This window comes from Hyposmocoma kahamanoa, unplaced genomic scaffold (genome assembly GCF_003589595.1).
Source record: "Hyposmocoma kahamanoa isolate Upper Pololo Valley unplaced genomic scaffold, ASM358959v1 244, whole genome shotgun sequence".
In the NCBI taxonomy this organism is placed as follows: domain Eukaryota; kingdom Metazoa; phylum Arthropoda; class Insecta; order Lepidoptera; family Cosmopterigidae; genus Hyposmocoma; species Hyposmocoma kahamanoa.
The window spans coordinates 346478-368900 of NW_020653761.1; the positions used below are offsets into that span (position 1 = coordinate 346478).

The following is a 22423-nucleotide window of genomic DNA, read 5'->3' on the forward strand; positions in this document are numbered from 1 at the left end:
TCTCAAACTATGGTATTCCCTGTACTATAAGTACCAGAGCAACGGAATTAACTCCGGTTCACTATCCGGAACAACCACACGAGAACCGATTTAGAAAAGTTCATTCCCAAACTGGTCTTGCCGAGAATTGTTCCCGGGAACTCCTCATCTAGTGTCCATGGTGCAAAACGTTGAGTTACTAAGGTCATCCCAATTGATTTGCCGGTTGGCCGCATACGGCGTAAGACAGCTCGGTGCCATGTAATTTGGTCTTTCCAGTTTAATAAATGCCATCTAAACCTTCTATTAATTATCTGTAAAATTTTTGGCGTATTGCCGTGTGAAACACTTTTATTGTGGCCTGGAGTCCAGCTTCAGGATGTAAATTAGATATAATAAATATAGATATTCTAACTTCACAGTAGCAAGATCCGATAGTAAGTCCAGATGTAGTACAGCGTGGGCCGTTTCCGTCCGACAAACGTCGTATGGAAGACCGCGTATTATTCATAATGGAAGATATTCTATTGACCGCCCATGTATGGCAGTCCACGTACGCATATAACCGATGACTTTGAAAGTTATGGCGTTACGATTTTGGTGTGAGGCCGCCTCATGTGGCATGATAATTTTATTAAAACATTACAGAAGGACAGACCGAAAGAGGAGGGACCAGATAAAACAAAATGTAGGATGTATGAAGGTCCATGAAGAAAGGTGCAGCTGAGAAAATTGAAAAGCGCTACGATGTGAACAGCAATGGAAGATGAAAATGTATTCACGTACAGGATATAAATATCAGACAACATCATATCTGATCCCGAAGTAAGTAACTATAAGCACTTGTGTTATGGAAATCGGAAACAAAGACGGTACCACCATCCAAACCCGAGACAATATAAAAAAGGTAGTTTTTTACATTGACCCTCGGAGACGGCGACACCATGAAACCAGTGTGCAAGGCACTCGACCACTGAGATTGTCAAAGATAGAATGCTTGTAATTCATTAGTATGATAGTAGCATAGTTGCTACATTCACAGAGCGGAGCCTTCTATGTCGAAGGCTTGGATAGCTCAGACATTGACATTAATTTGACACCACGATGTGTCTCATTTGTATCAGCTATTTCAATCAAAATGGACCTAACAGTTCTTGTTCAGAATACAAAAAAAATACAAACGAAATATTTATTAATAGAGATTTTAAAATCGTTCGACTGGCGTTTATATGAATACCGAGAATAATCCCGAAAAAATCACAGCGGAAGTGAATCAACGCTCACTTGCTCACAGCGCATTTACAAGCTAATATAGTTTTAGCTGGAATATGCTTCCCTGATACAATGGCACAAAATACGGTCAGCCGCCTGTACCTAATAGCTTTAGGACTGCACCTTCTTACTACCGAATCTTATATTAAATTAAAACTGTATTAACCTATAGGTATATCCCACTGCTGCATAAATCAACGTGTGTTGGGAATTTGACGCCATTACTTTTGCATTTCTATTTTACTTCACCAATGGCAAGTATAAACTATATGGTTTCTCTCAATGATATATAATTTCCTAATAAGAAATGGAAAGCCTTGGATGTGCAATGACTCTAAACATATATGTGGTAATGCATATAAAGTATTAAGAAATTTAATGCACTATTACATGATAAGAAAGGTGATTTCTACTGCTATTTGAGTGCATTTGGTTTGCAATCGATAGATGTCTAGTTGCTGGAGAAGATTAGGAGAACCCGAGTGAATAAGAACAATCTCCAGAATAATATAGTAAAGCAATATAAATTTTTGATGAGGCTTCAAAGACTTCTAAAAGGCACTAATAATTAGAAATATGTAGATTTAACCCATTCAAGGTCTTCAAAAAGTTGAAATTGAAATACGACAAAGGAAGTAGTAGTTTATTAACACATTGTACTGATTGACCAACTGTACATTGTGACCATTCATTCGCTGTGATTGAATGGCTTCCCTTCACTAAAATTTATTGAAAACTTCCGTTTTTCTTTTATAGGAGTACTAAATTTTATTTTGTCGTTATGTTGACGGTATTACATTATTTACTGTTTTATTACCAATTTCTCGTAACTTATTTATTATAAGTGCCTTCAGAATACTAACATAGGTATTTATAGACTCTTGAGATAGCTCGGACGATGTTCCGGTAAGCATATTAACACGACCTCATTGATTTCTAATACGAACAAAATGTACGCTACGTGAATGTATTTTATATGGTGAGCGAACGTACAAATTTGCAAAACATCTAGTTGTGCTTGTTGTAATAATATATATATATATATATATTAATAGAGCACACACTCATAGCTCCGCACTAGGGTAACCTTGTATCGCGGGTGGTATGGATACACACATAGACGACCACAAATTACACCCAACCGCACGAGAGAAATAAATGAAGGCCATGCAAATTTTCTCTCGGCCCGGGACCTCTACGTGGCAGTCCAGTGTGGTAACCGTAACAGAGGCAGTCTACAAAGTATTGTTACGGCCCCAACTCGCATAGGGAAAGCGATGTTTTTGTAGCAGTAGAGCTCCTTGTGAGAAGTCGTCCAAGGAACTACTTACCACCTTACCTAATTCTGCTGCCAAGCATTAATGTGAGCATTACTGTGTCCGGCTTTGAAGGGTAAGGGTACTGATGAAATTACAGGCATATGAAACTTGGCAACTTATGTATCAAGGTGACGGGCGTAGGGCAGTGCCCTTCAGATCTTTGTGATTTAAGGCTCTGATTGGCAATGCAACTGTTATGGACAGGCGTGTCGCTTACCAGTAGGTCTGGAGTATCATAAAAAAAATATGTGAACTGTGGCCAAATCCTCTAACCCATAGGAACAATTGTCGTCTCTAATCAGTATTATTATGGTTGAGAGAGAAATTAGGATGATAGTCACTTGTACATATGTCGCAGACGTTACAGACTTTGGCTCGGTTCCAAAACCATCTAGTGTGTATGAATAATGCCTACAGATATTGTGTGGAGGGGTAAATTTGTGTGATTGTGCCACTGCCACATTTAAGAGCTATATCTCTTAAAATTACTTATTGCATTCTTGTTTTTTTTTCTATACCACATCTAGGTATTACACAGAGAACAGAGTAAATTAAGAAAAAAACTAACACGTTCTAAACTAGGATCAACTGTAATGCCTAGAATGATATAGTCATATTGAGTCAAGTAGATTGGCAAAATTGTCATGGTTGTAGTTACTCACCTTATGGTAGGTTTCTTTTTGCCAGTTTTTGATCTGCGCTATGACATCGTAGACCAGCTTGTCGCGCACGCTAAGGTGCAGGTCGGAGAGCCTCTCCGCTTCCACCATGCCACCTTTCCATGCTGCTTCCATTGTTCCATATTCTGGGCCTGATGACAATAATAACACCTTAAATTGTTGAAGAAACGTTCAGTGGGAAAAATATGTATACAACTATTTTATTTTATAAATTTCCACTTTATTAGGGAAAATTTATAACCCCATTAAAAACACACTCAAATAACAGTATTTGAGAACTACCCGGATTTAAAAATAAATGATTGAATATAATACTAAATAATGAACACTAATTTAGACAGCGTCCCACTGACAGAAATTTAACAACTACTCGACGAAAACATAATAAAAACGAAAAATCAACGACCCAGTTACTTCAACACCGTTTTCTTGCCAACTTCACAACATCTAAACAATTCATTTATATCAAATGCCTTCGACTTATGAACACAAAACCAATAGGTTACGGAAGAAATACACAGAATGGGAAATTTTACAGACGATTACGTGTACCTTACGTAACAACATTTAACAATGTTTGCAGGTATAGATTCTGGAAATCAGCGACCATTGAGAGGCTTCGGACACGTATGCATTGAGCAACAAGATGATTTAATAAGAGAAACTACTGCTACAGCGCTGTAAAGAACATTGTTGCATTTTATAGAACGTAATTAGGGTCGATAACAGTTTAAAGTCAAAGAATTTACAAGCTAGATTATTTTTGTTATGTCTACGTCAGGACTCCAATACGGTGCTAAACTATTTTTATTTTCTTATCGTCTTCTTATCCAGTAATACTTTATCAAATTTAACAAAGTATTCACAGATGTTGTATATTTTTCTATCTAATGAACAATTCACTCATACGAAAACTTACAAAAAAAACACTTGTAATGAAACGAAATATGAGATCATTTATCAGTATTAAAATCGCATGTTCCAGTTTTTTAACAATATACATATCCGCGTGTAAAATACAAAATGACACTTAAGTATTGTAATTCAAGACCTCAGACATTGTTACCAATTTAACTTAATAAAATAACGTGAATGGCAACCTCATGATTGCACTTGCCGTGAAATTGCAAGGTGCTGTAATGGCAAAAGACCAAAAAGGCAGCGCGAAACCTGTTCTTGCAGGCGGTACATATAATTAAACTTCATACTTGAATGTGGACGTAGGAATATATGAAAGACGAAAAATACGCATTAATTATAAATTTAATACGTTTCATATGAATTCTGTTTGATTTGTGTTCAAGAAGTATTACAGGTTTATTTTTAAAACCAACAAATTACATTTAGCTTCCCTTGGGAAAACGGAATATAAGTGTATATTTTAAATGTCCTAATGGTCAAGGAGAAGCATGATTACACACGTAAAAATGGTTTTACTATTCCTCACTACCTCTAAACTATAGACCGTAAAGTAACAAACAGAAAAGGATATGTTAGCGTTCTCGTTCATCCCACTTTATCCAGAATGTGCCCCGGTAGATCAAGTTTATCTCCGTCTACTCATAGCGAATCGTTATTAAAAATTAAGAAAAGTTCTGGGATTGTTCACGTAATTTCAATATTATGAGCTCACTTCAGTGAGGTATTAAAATGTATCCAAACTTTAATAAGTCAATGGCCAATCACAATTTGGAATTCTAGACCAAGAGATCTATTTTCTCCCATAACTCCAGTTGTTACAAACGAACCAGTCTCATCAACAGGAGACAGTTTTGCAAGTTTCATTTCATAACATCGAATGATGTAATGCGCGCAGTTGGGTGCTAGTGACCGTTGCGGTCTGTGGCGACACCCAATCGATTTGTTAAACACATTCTTTTGATTATTAATGATTTATGAGGTGTCAGATGAATAGAATAGTTCTGACTTTGTATGATAATTGCAGATGGCAAAATGTATTTTTTAAGCTTAGTGACTTCAAGTTTGATGTTTAAACTTGGTAGGTTATGGAATCTTTTTGGATTTGTTATGCATACTTCGTTGGTTATTTTCTTTTGCAGAGAATTTTTAATTTTGATCGAAAATTACAATCTATTATTTGTGTGTTTATCGTTGCTACTTTTTGGTTTTTATTCCTATAGCGGTAATAACAACGATAGTTCTTTCTCTTCTTCTTAAGAATCTTTAAAGATGTCTTTTTATTAAAAGTTGTTCCTGGTCAATTTTCTTAATACGAGCAGTTTTACTGAATAATATTTACACAAATTTAAATAACTTTCTTTAATATTTGTTTTATACACTTGTTGTGTAATATTGGGTAACAGGTGCACAATTACAGCCGGTGATGTATGTCCGAATTACGTGTATGCCATAAAAGGAATCACTTTCGATCGGCGATCCGGTCTTGCCTTCTAATGAACTCATACTCTTTCTCGCTTTACATTTGGTCAAAAGTATAAAAGTAGTTGTGAAATTTAAGGTTAACGGTAATTGCATAAAGTATAACCTAGCCACCGTTTAAAAAAACGATCTCAAAAGTCATTCATCCCCTAGTTTGCTACCCTTAGAGGTGGAATATTTTCTTGGAATTTAAATGGGACCACATCTGAGGTCCTTCTTCCCAAAAAAAAACGAATCATCAAAATTGGTTCACAAATGGCGGAGTTATCGCGTAACATACATACAAAAAAAAACATACAGACGAATTGAGAAGAGATTTTTTAATTCATCGGAATTTTTTAATTTTAAATAATATTATTTTATTGTATGTAAGTTAGGGAATGAAACTATTTTTCCGGATTTAAATCGCGTATATTTGTTTTTTAAACAAACCGACGTTAAAGACGACCTGTAACGGGCCCGAAACGTCGGTTTGTTTGAAAAAACAAATATACGTGATTTAAATCCGGAAAAATAGTTTCATTCCCTATGTGTAACAATCGCGAAAACCTAAGAACTCGATATGTATGTAAGTTACTATATTTCCTTAATATCAGTTTATAATGCAATCGATTTAAAATACATTTGTTTAGTTAATATTCTTTTTGACATTTATATTTATATATTTTATAAATTGACATGTAATGGAAATTATGAATAAATGATTATGATTATGAACCTACTACTTTTTGAAGTCGGTTAAAAATAAGGACCTAGTTTTTACAAATATGCACATTACTTACTATTAGATCGTCTACTTGTATTTCGTTGTTGATGTATGAAATTGTAAGGTTGTAATTTCCGATATTGTTGAGTCTACCTATTCATTTAATCACTGGATTTCACAATGGTGAAAATATGCACTTAAATTACTACCTAGTACTTAATCATTGTTTGCAAGAGCACAACGATAATTATTAATATGTGCATGATATTGACGTAATAATGAGTCTATAAGATCATTACGTTGTAGACGATAAAAACAATCAATGGCAACACTCACCAGCATTTCGCAATACTGTAACACATTCCACGCCGGCGTTGCGTCAGTCATAATCATTAACGCAATATGTCGCCGAATCAATTGGGAGGGTAATCGATCAATCAGGTATACCCAATTCGCACTAGGGAGACTTTCGATTTCCTATTTGGTCGACAAATATTTCAGGGCCAGGTTTTGTGGGTATCTGACATTTTAAAAGCACTGTTACGGCGTGTCGATACGAAAGTTCATTTTAACCTGGTCATCAATGCATCGCGAAACACTGAATCGAATTGAAGTCGTGGGGTGTGATGTGAATAAAGGATTGATATTTGATTGATGCTCGATATCTTCTTGGAATCGTTGATTGACTTTCCATTTACTTAGGATTTCTTTTTTAGCTTGTATTATGTAAGGGAAGTGTGATTGCATGACAATGTATGGACATTACGTAATCTTAATGGCAACATTATATGACCGCATATCTTTAGGCGAATTTATTAAGTCCTGCCACATACAATATGTAAGTATAATAGTGTTATTACCTACGGATAGCGTTATTGAGTTGTACTCTGGCAAACTCGCTTAATATGGGTCTGGGACTCCGTGTGCTTGAAGGGTTTTGAATGGCCGACATATTGGCTTTCTCATGGCGTATTCCGACAGTTGCCAGTTTTTCCCAAAGATCTGAACGAAGGCACAACATAAGGAGACTGGAAAGAAGTAGGCAAGACATTTGATTGCCCAGCAGTCGATATCACTTGACGATGAATACACATCCTCTATTTAAAGTTACTTCATTTCCAATATAGCTTTCTAGTTCTACGTAATCCGTGCTAATTACTGGGTGTATCACGTTAAATACCACTAGATCTTTGTACTGATAGCGCTCGAGTATCCGCCCGTAATGGCTTGTAACCGCTGAGTAGTATCGATAGGATAAGTGGTAGATTGTTATCCACGTCTTTCTCTGTGATTTAATGACCTAGGACTAAAAGTGCTCCTTTATTGTTTTGTCAGTTTGTGATGCGTTTGGAATTATGTTCAACGACTAAGTAGACCAAGTAAGCGAAGTAGAATGTAAATATAATAACATAAATTGACAGTAAAATGTGTAAAAAAAAAAATACACGTATATTTTCAAAGGAACGTTGTAAGCCTTTCTCAGCTGAGTCAACTCAAGGCAATGGTCTTGTCCTCAAAAAACAGGGAGTCATTGTCGATATCCATGCGAGATCGACTTGAGACTATCTTATTTTACCAGGCTTGTCGCATGAAGCCGGTTCGCCGACGCGGTAGTTTGGATGGTTTGGTACAAATAAATGAATTATGAATCCATTGGCATTGGATACAAGTCCTGTATCAACAATAAATAGCGCTTCAACTCTGGATGCAAAACTATATCTTTGCATATATACACGGTGGATAATTTGAGATAATACGTGATGCAATTGTGCGGTCTAGTGTGGACTGGGGAATTTATGACTGTGTTGCGTTGGTTCAAACCATGCAACGTTAATTGCCGATTGTACGCTTGTGAACCTATTGCAATTTGTTTTGTCTTTAATTATACTATATTGCCGAGGTTTTTGTACAATTTGATCGAACAAAAATTATAGTTCGTCTTGAGTCGTTGCTAATACTTAAAATACTTAATGAAACGATGTGATTCATTTAAGATTCTTCTCGGTCTATCTTTATTTCTGGCCTGTCTTCATTATCAACCAATATATATGTCCCACTCCTGCGTACGGGTCGCGTCTCAGGTGAGAGTTTTAGGCCTTAGGACGTGACGCTGGTCCATATAAGTCCCCAGACTTCACACGATTTCCGAATGTTTTGACTCTTCTTCGACGTGCGGATGTCATCACGATGTTTTCCTTCATCGAAAAGATTTCGATGACTTTCGAGAAAGTCAAGAGGGGCGAAATCGGATTTAAACTCACGGCCTCTGCTTGAGAAGCGGTAGGACAAACCATTAGACAGACTACCACGACTTTTTCTGACCTGTCTGCAAATATGTAAACGTTTGTATTCCAAAGAGACCTTATTGAGACATGTTCTGCACTACATCGGTAAGTAAAAGTTAATTTTTACAAGGGGATTATTCTGTATTATGATAGACAAATAAAGAGATAACACAAAACCACAATAATCCTCGATTTATCGCATCAGCTCACTATAATACAGTCTATAAAATTATAACATAGTGTTCATTATTGAAAAATATTCAGAAAATTTATTTGTATTTGTAGATTTAATATGAAATGTTGCATTTTCCAACCATGTACAAAAACAGTGATTAGCATCCTGTATAAATTGTATTGTTCTGTAAAGTTTGATAAAAATCCCAAAAATGGGAAATTTCAGAATGCTTTTACAAAGGAAATATGTACTCGAGAAACAAGGCAGTGAATATAATTGTTACAACACAGCCTGGAGGATTTATTTAATTTTCACTTATAGGTATCTTGGTGAAATTTTACACTATAATTGTTTTGTATGAGAATTAAAATCTTATGTATGGGCATTTTCTTCGGATAGGATCCGAAAGCCAACAAAAATCTTGAAAATATTAAAAAGCAGAAACAGCGGAAAATTTGAAAATTGTTACATTTTAACACTGATTCAATCAAGCTTTAGTGAGTAAAAGCGTTTTTTAAATTAATGTTTATGAAATTTACAAGAACACAAAAGCAATCTAAAACCACTTGACAAACCTGTATTAGCAGGAAATTTAAACACATTAATGAAAAAAGTGACAGTTGACAAATTTTTTATTTTCGAATTAGACCTAAAATAAAAAGTAAGATACCCGACCAGACATTCGAAAAAACACTGAATTACTTAGGCGATTTAACTAATGTTTCGCTTTAGTGGTAAATTTTTCTTTAAAATTTTTACTCAAAAGTGGAACATTTGGGAACAATATTATAAACGATATTTAGGGTCGTATTCCAGAACTTTACTCAATGCTCAAGGCAAGATTGCACTGGAAACACAAGCATTGGAAATACGACCCTAATGGCAGGGACTTGAGTATGATTTCGAGTGCTTTAAACCATACTCAAATCCTGACTTGAGCATTGAGTACAGTTCTAGAATACGACCCTTAGACTCTAGAACCTTGGAAATAGATACAAAAGTTCTTCTTCTTAAAGGAGACCCAGTATCGGGACGTATAATGAGTTAATGATGATGATGAATATTGTACAAAACATACTTAAAAGAGGATAACGTGGGTGTCTTTTACATGTAATTACGATTCCATTAAAATGCACAAATCTTCCTTTTCTTCTACCCGTTGACCAGTGTTGCGCCGTTTGTATAAAAAAGAGTGCTATATTTGGAGCACTTTTTTATAAAAAGCAATACCATGTAACATTGTTAGAGATCTATTTAAATATTCTCTAATTTACGAAGACATGTAGAAGTACTCAATAAACGAATGAAGAAGGTGGAGCATAAAACACCGTTAAGCGCAGGAAGATATACTTCGGTCAGGTCAAGAGGAACAATAAGCACAAATTACTTCAGCTTGTCATCCAGAGCAAAATTGCCGAATAACGAAGTATCGGTAGACGGCGGCACTCCTGGTTGAAGTATTTGACAGAATGGTTCTATTGCAGTAACACCTCTCTCTTTAGAGCGGCATTTCCTTAAGTAGCAGTAGAGCTACTTCCCAATTTACCTATTTCTGCCACCAAGTAGTAATACGAGCATTATTGCATTCCCGGTTTGAAACGTAATGGTGCGGGTGAAATTACAGGCACACGGGACTTGCCAACTTAAGTCTCACGGTGACGGGCGCTAGGCAGTGACCCTTTAATCTTTGCTATTTAAAGATTTGAGTAACACTGGGCGCACGTCCCACTACTTGGTATAAAAGAAAAAAGTTGGGATATCCATGATTTTGTCTAACCTCCGAGAGGAATATCAAGAAGAAATTTTAAGAGTAAAATGGTGCAAAATTATCGCATATTTGCAAAATGTACAATAATAATTGGAAATATGACGTACGATCTGAAAATAGGAAGAACAACAAGATCAAGATCTTACAACACCACAAACATAATTAAAACACTTTTGTTAATAACATGAAGTTAGAACAGCCAATAGGTACAATGATTACATCACATATCCAAGTTCATAATCTCTTAACATTTTTTATTACGCCTTCTCTATGTTTATCCCGTATATTGTACACTGATATTCATTAAATGCATAATGCGTGTTTCACTGACAGTTGAAAGGAGGTCCTTAAAGAGTGACATGAATAAATTTCCGGTCTCAGTATAAAAACATAGAAGCGCGTTCCTACAAGCAAACAAAAAAACAAGATAGAGAGTAAAAAACAGAGTCGGTACAAAGAGTCTATTAATTTGCAATTTGATGTAGTTAAGCAAAGACGATCCAATCCATAAAATTATCAAAAAATGAGTTAGTTATATGTACCAAACGGTTCCTAAAATCTAACCTCTAAGACCAGCAAAAAATTCAACATATAAATAAATATCTCTGAACCTACATGACTTTATAAGTTTGGAAAATAAAACAAGAGTGAGAAACACTTTTAAACTTCAAACTGCGATCTCTCGGATGTACGTTGGAACCTTTCAAATTTAGCCGACGACATGTAACTCCAGAGTTATTTATTTGGGTTTATATGTCGGATTTTTTGCTGATCTAAGAGGTTAGACTTTAGAAACTGTTTGGTACATATAACTCATTATTTGATATTTTTTTGGATTGGATGCTTTTTGCTTAACTACGTCCATTGAAAACCGCGTAACTCCATTTTAAAACGAAATTCCTTTTTCGCTCTTCAAGCACAATATCAAGCAATTAAAGCTTACAATACAATTTGTACACCTTTGTTTAGTTACAAAGTAATGGTATAATCATATTCTAATATAATTATTTCACATCAATGGCGGTTACGAGGTTTATTTACGAATTTCGCCGACGAAGTGCTTTAGTTACTTACTTTGGGTTCAGAGAAACGTATGTGATGTTGTCCATCTAATATTTACTTTAATTACTATTATTTTTCTACCTGGTTACACAATAATAACAATGATTTATTTTCTCAACACAAGGAACAGACACTGATAATAGACTAACAATTTTAAATGTTGTATCCCTTGAGAGAGACTGGAGACCGTACTAGGCAACTACACCTGTATTGTAATACAGGTGTAGTACAGATGTAGAGCTGTAGCTCACCAAGCCCTCACCCTCTCAGCCAAAAATCTTAAAAGAAAATCCAATACACTGTTGAGCAATAAAAATTGTAAATACTATCTCATAATGCTAAAAAAAGTTGTTTATGTGCGTATGCGCGAGCGCGAGCAAGTGTGTGTGTTTGAGTGTGCGCGCATAGTCCGTAATGTTTGACTACTTCTTTGATTAAATAATAATGGAACGGTATCCACTGACCTTTTTCGATTAAGTCGTTCCATTTCTTCGCCCAGCCTCGTAAACTTTTTGCGTATGCTTTTTCAATATCTGCTCTTTCTTGTACTAAAGCTTGTAGCTCGCTACACAATCTGTGGCCGTCATCTATCCGTTTGGTGGTCCGTTTGTAGTTGCCGGGTTCCCAGAAGGAGTCTGATGTGACGGAGAGCAGCGCCTGCTCGTCGCTGTGATGCGACATGGCGGTGCGACACTCACACACCGCCCCTCTGTAACAATAAAAAGACAATATTTAATTTTGATGTTCAAATTTGTACCCTCATTATCATAACTGAAGTATTTGCATTTTTCACCTAAAGTTATTATTGCTTTGAAAAATAATAATAATAACGCACATACTCAACATAGCCCCGCACTAGGTAAACCCTGTGTCGCGGGTGCCATGGACACACACATAGACAACCACAAATTACACCCAAATTCACGACAGAAATAAATGTAAGTCTTACAAATATTTCTCCCGGCCCGGGAATCGAACCTGGGACCTCTGCGTGGCAGTCCGGCATGGTAACTGTTCGGCCACCGAGGCAGTTAATGTTAAAATGACAATTACGCTGATTTTGCTTAACAATAAAATTGAAACTAAATAAAAACTAAATAGTTTCACAATGCGCAAGCGCTGCAGGTCCTTGGCGCGCAGAATAGATACAAGCTACAACAGTGTTCAGAACGTGATTGCAAACAGACTTGACTAACTAAATCATTTTAATAATAATGCAATTTAGAATGAAATATTGTAATTAGTCTGATAATTTGTTTGTTTGTTAAGTTGTAGTATAAGTCGAACTTCATAATTTTACTTATTTATTTAATTAATATTATTGTGTTGAGTAGTAGATGGTAAAAAATTATGAAAATTATGTTAGTCTAATTTGTATGTAAATAAACTATTGTTATTAGTAGCTAAACTAACACCAGTAATCCAAGTTGGTACATATAAAAAGTTTATTATTATTATTATAAATAAGATATTTAAAAAATCGTTTTTAGGGGTTGTAGATCCTGATTCACTGATTCCTGATACGACTTTTCACTAAAAATGTCGGTTACGTTAGTTGTGATAAGGAAGGAAGGCAGATCTATTCCTATGCATGAACACTACGCTAACTTTATTTTTTGATCTTTTCTGTAATTTTTGTCACCCACATTCATCAGCCACATTTATTTATTAATATTATGCTTCCCGAATTTTGTGAAAAAGATTAAGTAACAAGAAACAAAACTCGAAAAAAAAACATAATATACTATAATATTGTGAAAAAATAAGGAAACAAAAAACCAATTAAAAACAGAACAGGGGCCTTACCATGAACTCTTATTACGATTCAGTTTAGGACTTAAAATGAATTGTTGTGAGACAGCGCTACATGAAGTGATCACCATCCTCTTTTTTTTTGTCGTTACGAACCTATACTGAACTGTAATAAGAGATCATGGTAAGGCCCCAGGTCCAAAAATTAAGTTGGCGTAGTGTCATTAGAGTTATCTATTCGCACTAATACGTCCTTCAACTATATTTCGTTCTCATTTAAAATTAGAACATCACTGCAACATCGCAATGCGACTGTGTAATATGATATTGTAAAAATGTTGTACACCAAGATTCATTGACAAAGACGTATAAAACATCGTTGAGTTTAAATAGACAAAAAATGTTTAACATACACTATACTACGTAGCACACAATGAGTGTTCAACAGATGAGACGACATTCTACCCAGATCTTGCGATCGAAAGCAAATAGTCTCGACCTTGAGTCCATACGTATAAGTTATAATCTGTTAGTGACTTCATAGTTGCAAAGAAACCATGTGATTTATTGATGATTCAGCCAATTATGCGGGATACTATAGCGGTAATCAACATTCCATTAAATAAATAGTGTGTTGAGTGGATATCGTCTATTTACAGGATGCAGCCAATAGTACATCAGGTTTTTGAACAATTTTTATCGACGCAATGAAGTCAATTGAATGAAGTTGCAGATCAGTGATTCCCAAACTTATTTCGCTCATAGACCCGTAAACCTACTAAAATAAACTTACCAAGTAAACTTACTAAAATACTATATACTGTGCTGCCTGATGAGACAATAAAAAAAACAAACAACAACTCACCACGGACCCCAGGATCATCCTAAGATCACCCAGGTTAGTAAGGATTACTTCAGGAAACTTGGTTGTAGAAGTTTTAAACAGGTATGTTACAATGCGTTTTGTAAGGGACTTGGAATAAGTCTTGTCATTTCAGGTTTAGCATGAGCACAAAGGCAAATATCGAACCTTCGATAATAAAGTGACGAAATTGAAAATGTAATTTTTTTTATAACACGGACAACATATTTTAAATTTAAAAGTACGTGGCACTAGTCGACTATGCTATTCAACTGGTGCGAAACATGACTAAATTCTATTTCACATAACAAAAGATACATTAGTTTTATTTTGCATGTTTTTTATTTGAAAATAAGTACGCATTTGACCTTCATCTCACCTGATGTGAAGTGACAATGAGGTCGACGATGAAAAAAAGAGACTATAAATTATTTTATTGGCTGACTATTGTACATAAGCTACATTATTTTACTTAACATTAAAAATACTTGGGTACTAAATGAACAACGCCTTTTCACTTTCGCCTTCAAAAGAAACAAGTTATAGCATAGGGGTGGAACCTCAGCCTACGTCTAGTCATCTAATGATGGAAAGGGGCAGATGGAATTTAATCGTGCAGTTCCCTCGCACTCTCCGTGACATATCCTGTAGAATATAGACAAACAGGCAATATATTATAATTTTTTGTCAGTTTCTCAAAAACGGTATTTTTGAAGTTAGTCACGTTACTTTCGAGGGTGCGACATGTCTTCTCCAAGCTGTCCATTTACTATGTTTAATGATAAAAGACGAGTGATTTACAGAAGCCCACAAAAAAGTTCCTCCACTGCCGCGAATTTTGTTTATGGCTAATGCCTAAGCCTGCAGGCATACGTCATTAGCGGCATAATCGTGGTGCGAGGTATTACTTAAAATACTACATAACTTGGTTATAGGTCCCATTAATGGGTTGTCTAGAAAAGTAACTATTCGTATTGATTCTTGTTTGGATGTTTAAAAGGTGATAGAATTCTACCCACGTAACTCTGATTTCTATGAAGATGATTACAAATACTTTGATTCATTTTAGTTCTTTGGTTAAGTTGGTACCTGGTACTCATAGTACCTACAGGGAAATGCCTACTTATTTTTTTATTTAGCAACAATAACAAATCACAAACCATGTACGACACCTAATACTTTAAAAAACTTTAAAAAAAAAGTGAACTTAGAAGGAACCATAAATTGATGTAATTTTTGAAGATTAAAATTTCTACAAAAAATAATATGTAAATGAGTGCATCTTGAATTATAGCCGTGAGACCTCAAGAGACCTCTCGTGAGTTTGGTTGTAATTTGTGTTTGTCTATGTCTGTGTCCATGGCACCCGCGACACAGGGTTTCCCTAGTGCGAGGCTATGTTGAGTGTGTGCGTTATTATTACTATTAAAAAAAAAAAATCTCTCTATAGACCGAAAACGCCGACCCGGCGACATAGTCCAGCGATTAGGTGTCGGCGGTCTTATTTCTAATCTGATCTTATGACATGACTCTAGAAACAATGTCGCCGATACCATCCCGCCCGGGTCGGCCTGTAGACCCCTTTAATGAGTCAATCGGAAACGCAGGTCATCAATTCTTCGCTTTAAAATTGTAATACCGACTTAAAACCACCTACACAGACATTGTACCTTAAATTAACATACGTAACATAAGTAGTAATTACAATTACATCATCTCTGATATCGATGCGTCCACACAGCTTTACTGGATTACTTCATTAGATAAAAATCTTCGGAACTTGGTTCGGACCGAACCCAGTTAGGTGACGTCATGCGATGAGCATTTTATCTTTTATGGGTTAGGTTACGGCGTTTCGTAAGGTGTTAATGTAGGCATGGCAAAAAGGCTGTATAATATTAAAAGATTCGTAAGAATCACAAATATTATTGTAAAAATTGAGTTCTTAAACGGCCCATTCCTACCTGCATGGCAGTCCGCCGTGGCAGATGGCAAGGCGGACTCCAATGCAGTATAACGCTCACAATAATAATAATAACGCTCACAATCAACATAGCCCCGCACTAGGGAAACCCTGTGTCGCGGGTGCCATGGACACACAATTAGACAACCACAAATTACACCCAAACTCACGAGAGAAATAAATGTAGGCCATACAAATATTTCTCCCGGCCCGGGAATCGAACCTGGGACCTCTGCGTGGCAGTCCGGCATGGTAACCGTTCGGCCACGGAGGCAGTTCAGTATAGCGAACCCTTTTAGGTTTGCGTAATTATTACACATAGGACTATGGAACCTATAAGGGGCCTAAAACGTTGGTTTGTTTGAAAAAAAAAACAAACACGTATCACTTATGTAATATAATCGATATTGTAATCGATATATAAACCATTTTTATATGCAGATTAATAATGTAATCGACATATAAACCACTTTTATATATTTTTAGATTCGAAAGATATCACCAGCAAAATAAATACTATGAGAAATCATACATAGATCGTATAGAATAAATTACTTCAACAACAACATAAACATGGTAGTTATAGTACAAATCACGAGCGAAGGCAAACTGCAAGTTCAAAGTCATTACTTCGACAATGAACTTGAATAGATTCCGATGTAGTGGAACATTGCCGGTTCAAAAACAACCATAATAATTGATTATTATATTAGCTTCGCGTTACATCATTGTGGAATGCAAAGTTATTATTAATTTCACCTTTTCATTTAAACGTGACTCTGTTAAATTATTTTATTAAGCTCCTCAGTGATTCAAAATATACTTTTGGTATAAAAAGCCACATGTGATCATACGTCAAAGTTGGTTCTATCATATGAAAGTCATAAAAATAATAAGAAGTATAATATACATATTATGTACATATACATACGTATTATGAGAAATTTTATAACTTACCTATGTAAGTATAAAAAAGTTAGCGATTAATTAATTTCGTTCGAGGAATCTCTAAACTGCTCTCCTGAAAATTTGACATTTTGCAGATGTACTCTTATTACACCAAGGGTGCGACATCTTGTAATAGATTTTAGAAGAGGGCAGCTACGATGGACGTTTTCAGATCAAATTGAGAATTGTCTTAAAAAATACGAATAAACACGTTGAATCCATTGCCACAAATGCAGCCAAGAAGATTAGCATCCTTTCCTCTTAACCTTTTGGTTACATGGGAAGGGCGCTATTACCTGTGCAAGCACGTCTTATCAATCAGGTCCTGACCCCAGATCAACCTGATGATACTGGTTTCATTCGGTTCTCAAAAGACTAGTGAAAACAGAATAATTTGTACGGCCAGCACTCCTACCAAAATGTGTATCAATCAGATAGTGAATGTCAAAAGGAACTTATAAATGGCAAAACAACAGTGGGTTTAACTGATGCTAAGTAGTGATGGTGTCAATGGGACATATGCAGCACCAACAGCGTTACTTATTAGTGAGAGTAAGTGCTGGGTCCCTTTATTTATTAATTGAGCTTAGTACGACTATGTATACTATATGAAAAACAAGAATTAAAATATTTACCCAAAATACTGCATCATATGGTGCAATTTTCCACATCGCCTCCTTCTGTACCTCCGCACAGTCATTTTGCACACGTCTATTTCAACTAGGTAGTCAAAAACACTAAAAATGGTCTCCACCCACGGTCAAAGATTAGATAAGTAGTTAGTGTACACACTGACTACGCGGTTCTTTTAGCCTTCGTCAAAGATTGAAGTTTAAATCTAATACAGTGTTTTAATTTATTACCACGACGATTTATAAAGGCACTGAGTACAGCGGTACTGCAGACTAATTGTGTAAGGTAGAAATATTCCTGTGGCATTGTTAATCTATCCGTCCGGACCAGTGCTGCCGTTTAAACCATTGTTTTGAACTTTCATTTTGCAAGGTGGACTGAAAGTTTATTGTACGTATAATTACTTATTGTCAGTATTAATATCAATATTAGCAACTCAGAATCCTGAATGGAAATACTTCAAGTATTAACAGAATATAAACAGGATCTGTAGAATCAACATCAGAATGATCTGTTGGCTAACGGCGTAAGGTGAAAGACAGTCCGGAGCCATAGAAATTTTATGTCTATTCGGTTTTGCAAAGTCGTCTGAGGCATTGTTTTTATTAATTATTTGCCATACTATCGAGGTGAGTGGTCTTCCAAAGATGGGGTGTTTGAGCGAAGACCCAGAGAACAGAAATGGAGCGTATGTAACCGATGTGCTGGACTTTTTACATACTTCATAACGCTTTATCTAGAGCAGGAATAGTGCTATATTATGCGGTGTTGCCAAATTAGTAGCTTCGCCATAAATGAAGGAAAATAAATGTTTGGCCAGTTTTAGCAAAAACGTGTCCGTACCTGCAGGGCGTTAAAATCGCATACAGAGCGTCAATTGCGCAATAGTCTTCGTTTGTTCGAGTGACAGCGCGGTTGTCAATCATACAGTACCAGTATATGCAGTACAAATAATAACTTGTAAAAACTACTGCAGTAAAGTATGAAAACAGGATTTTGTATCATATTTTCACTAAAGAAATAAATTGTGTTATCATAGTTGTCATTTAAAAGTGTTATTTAGTACAGTTTTATAGTATTTAATTTATATACGACTGAATCGTAAATATAAATTACAAAAGCACACGAAATAATGAAATAGCTAACTGTCCTTTTTCTACTCATTGCATGCGCAAAAGATGGAAAGAGATCCATTACGTCAGTTTCAAGAAGCTTATATAAACTTCTTGGTCATTTTCAATTGTTCGAACCACAAGCGATTGAAATAGTTAGAACAAAGAAACTGTAGAGTTGCCTTGATTTTAATCCTATTTTTAAAATGATTTTTTTTATTAAACGTTAGCAATAACTAACAAAATATTGTTGTACTCGTTTTACGGCTTGGGATTACCTATCAGAAGTTAGGAAATACATTTGCCCGAAATAACATTAGCTCGAATTTTCATGTGTTTTCACGAAGATTACAAAACAAAAGCTAATTTTGTCTATGTAAAAAGCATCAAAATTACTCGAAAGCGTAACGGTTTTGTTATAAATCAGAATTACGGATTTTTGAGTTTACGTTTAGTTAGAATATCGGTACATTTCTTATAGTACACGCTTATTTTCACATTTGTAGTAATAATTGTATGAATGACCTGCCCAACTCTTTATTATACCTTTAAGTGATTTTGTACAAAATTCGACATAATAATAATATATATAAACAAATTAATTAATATTTGCGAGAAAGGCTATTCCATTACTCTTGTGTTCAAGTAATTTTCAGTCAAAGCTAAATATGGTGCATTTTAAGTTTCCAGTAAAAGCTGAATATGGTGTTTTTGGGCCCTTAAATTGCTGTAAGCAAATTTAGGCACTACTGCAATGACGTTACAATTTAAATTAAATGTTTTAATTTTTTATATTTTGTTACATGTATATGTTTGTATAGGTAAACCTCGGACATTTTTGTCGTGGTTTTCATGTCCATTTGTTGGTAGGTCAATGCTTTTCATGCAGTAATTAATCGTTGCAGCAAGTAAAATTATAAATATCTAAATTTGTATTGAATTGATATTGAAATATTTTTATGTGAAATTACTCCACTAGTTTGTTATAATTATTAATAAAAAGATCGAACACTCTCACTCAAAATTCCTTCGATCCAGCCGGATTCGAACCGACATCTTCTAGCATACCGTGCCCGACGCTACACCAACTAAGCCACGGAACGAACAAGCGGACCTAACGAATTTTTCTATGTGTTGTCGTGTCTTTGTATTTGGTTTTTTCAACAACTATTAAAAGCCGTAGCGCCATGACATATCTACGATATTTCGTCACCCAGTTTATGAGATGTCGCTATTCACTGCATTTAAATTGTTTTAATTGATATTCAATTACTTTTTATGTGAAATTACTCAACTATTTTGTAACAATTATTAAAATTAATATTTAATTTATAGAATTTGAAGTCACGGTAGCCTGATGGTATGACCTACCGCCAACTCAACAGAGGCCGTGTTCGAGTCCGGACCCCTGAGTTTTTTGGAATTTATGTACTAAATTTTATTTTATATTTGTCGTGAGTTTTTCGTTGAAGGAAAACATCGCGATGAAACCTGCACGCCGAAGAAGGTTCACAACTCTCGTAAAACATATGAAGTCCCTAAACTGCATTGGGTCATCATGGCGGACTATGGCCGAAACCTTCGCCTGAGAGGAGATCCGAGCCCAGCAGTGAGTTGTTGTTGTTATTGTTATAGAAATGTGTTGAGATTTCGCGTGTTCATAAATAGGTTGAGTAGCACTACAAAGTTCATTCAGAATTTTTTTATTTTGATAGCCTGCAATCTGACAGCTCTGGGTAAAGGCTTTGATAAAAAAAATTACTATTGTAAAACGAACGTAAAGTAAAATTACAAGAAATTGTAAGAGAAATAACTATATGCATATTTAAATTTGCTTCTCGTGAGTAAATAACACAGCGAGGTTGTCAATGCAGATGTTATTGTCTACTATTTGCAGCCTTGGGGAGCCGCTTTAAGGCAAAATTACGCGATCTATGCAAAACTTTAATTTGCTTTAGAGTTAATTATTTTCAAAGTTAAAAACACAATGTATTTGGAATGTTGTTTAACTTAGGAGGCACGACCAAGGTCGCGCGGCATGTCCGTTAAGTACTTCGTAGTTTGATATTAATATAAGTAATATGATACATAAGTAGATATAACTTTAGTAGCAGTAGAACTTTTTTTGATTTCTGCCGCCAAGCAGTAATGTCAGCATTACTGTGTTCCGGTTTTGAAGGGTTAGTGGTGCTGGTGAAATCATAGGCACATGGGACTTTTCAACTTATGTCTCAGAGTGGCGGGCGCAGTGGTAGTGCCCCTCAGATCTTTGCAATTTAAAGCTCTGAGTGGCACTGTAACTGTTATGCAAGGACGTGTAGTTTAACATCAGGCGCACGACTTATTCGTCTCGTCACTAGGTACTATATAAAAAAAGTCCGGTTAAACACGATCGCATCAACACCAATCCGCGTTAATACGTTTGGTGACTCCCTATGGGTACAGGTGAAATGCCTGTGCATATGGCACCAGTTAACAAATGTCTCAGTGTGACGGGGGTAGTGGCGGTGCATCTCGGATCTTCGTGACTTGAAGCTTTGGATGGCATTGTAACTGTTATACGCAGGCGTATAGCTTACCAGCAGGCGCACACCGCACTACTTTTTCGGCCCCTCGCTTGGTATCATAGAAAAAAAATATATATTGCATTAACAAAACAGATTCTTTTAGCGATTTGAGTTCATGGACCCCCATATGAAAAAAAAAAAAAAATTAAAATAAGCATAGCATAACAACATAAAATCACTCTTTTGCACAAATAAATGATTCTATCAACTGATTGTTTTTTAATTAGGTTGTTTTTTTATAAAAATCTCAAGTTTTTATAAACTACAAAATAATAGTTCCTATTTGAACAATGAGTATGAAAAACAAGTTTGTTTATTTATCGCGAAACCAAGTTCGCCTCAATACGGTATTACGACACGGTCACGTTTTCCTATTATCACACCAACACTTTTAATTTCGTTCCACTCGTAATGAGTACTCCTAAGTACAGTCAAGAGCAAGTCATACATGACAATTAAGATATAAATTCAATTCCATGCCACTCACATTATGAACAGTCTAAAATGTCAAGTTTGATGAGTTCTTGTCTGTATCAGATCTACTTATTGTACCAGACCTGCGCAGACAAGACGTGTGACGTATTGTCACAACATCAAAGGACGTAATATACAATTTCGAAAGAAATAAAATTACACTACGTAACAAACTTTCAAAAAGGTTATGTTCCTGGATTGACAGTATCGGTTTCTGGTTAATTGAGCAGTATGTATATAGAAAAGAGTATTTATACACCTGAAACTTTGGTTTTGTGGCTGTCACAGTGGTTATATATATATACATATATAGCTGCCTATTTACAAAACTACACATTTCTAGGTTCTTTATTTGTGTCTTTATTAGGGAAATTAGTGGACACTAGTCCGAGAATCACATTTATAAAGTTAAATTTTTTAAACATCACCAGGAAGCCTTCAAGTTTGTAGCAAACTGTTAATAAGA

The 22423-nt window shown here is 35.5% G+C and overlaps 1 protein-coding gene across 5 annotated transcripts in view; it reads right to left on the bottom strand.

The window, feature by feature from the left end:
* LOC113228840 (protein kinase C and casein kinase substrate in neurons protein 2) overlaps positions 1–22423 on the bottom strand; it is a 193779-nt gene that overhangs the window by 87455 nt on the left and 83901 nt on the right. For all 5 annotated transcript variants that reach the window (XM_026462253.1, XM_026462255.1, XM_026462254.1 and 2 more), the window contains exons 3-4: positions 12111–12355; positions 3233–3381 (exon numbers count right to left, since the gene is read on the bottom strand). In XM_026462253.1, the coding sequence (XP_026318038.1) occupies positions 3233–3381; positions 12111–12327 (366 nt within the window). In that variant the 5' untranslated portion in view covers positions 12328–12355. The remainder of the gene's footprint in view (positions 1–3232; positions 3382–12110; positions 12356–22423) is intronic.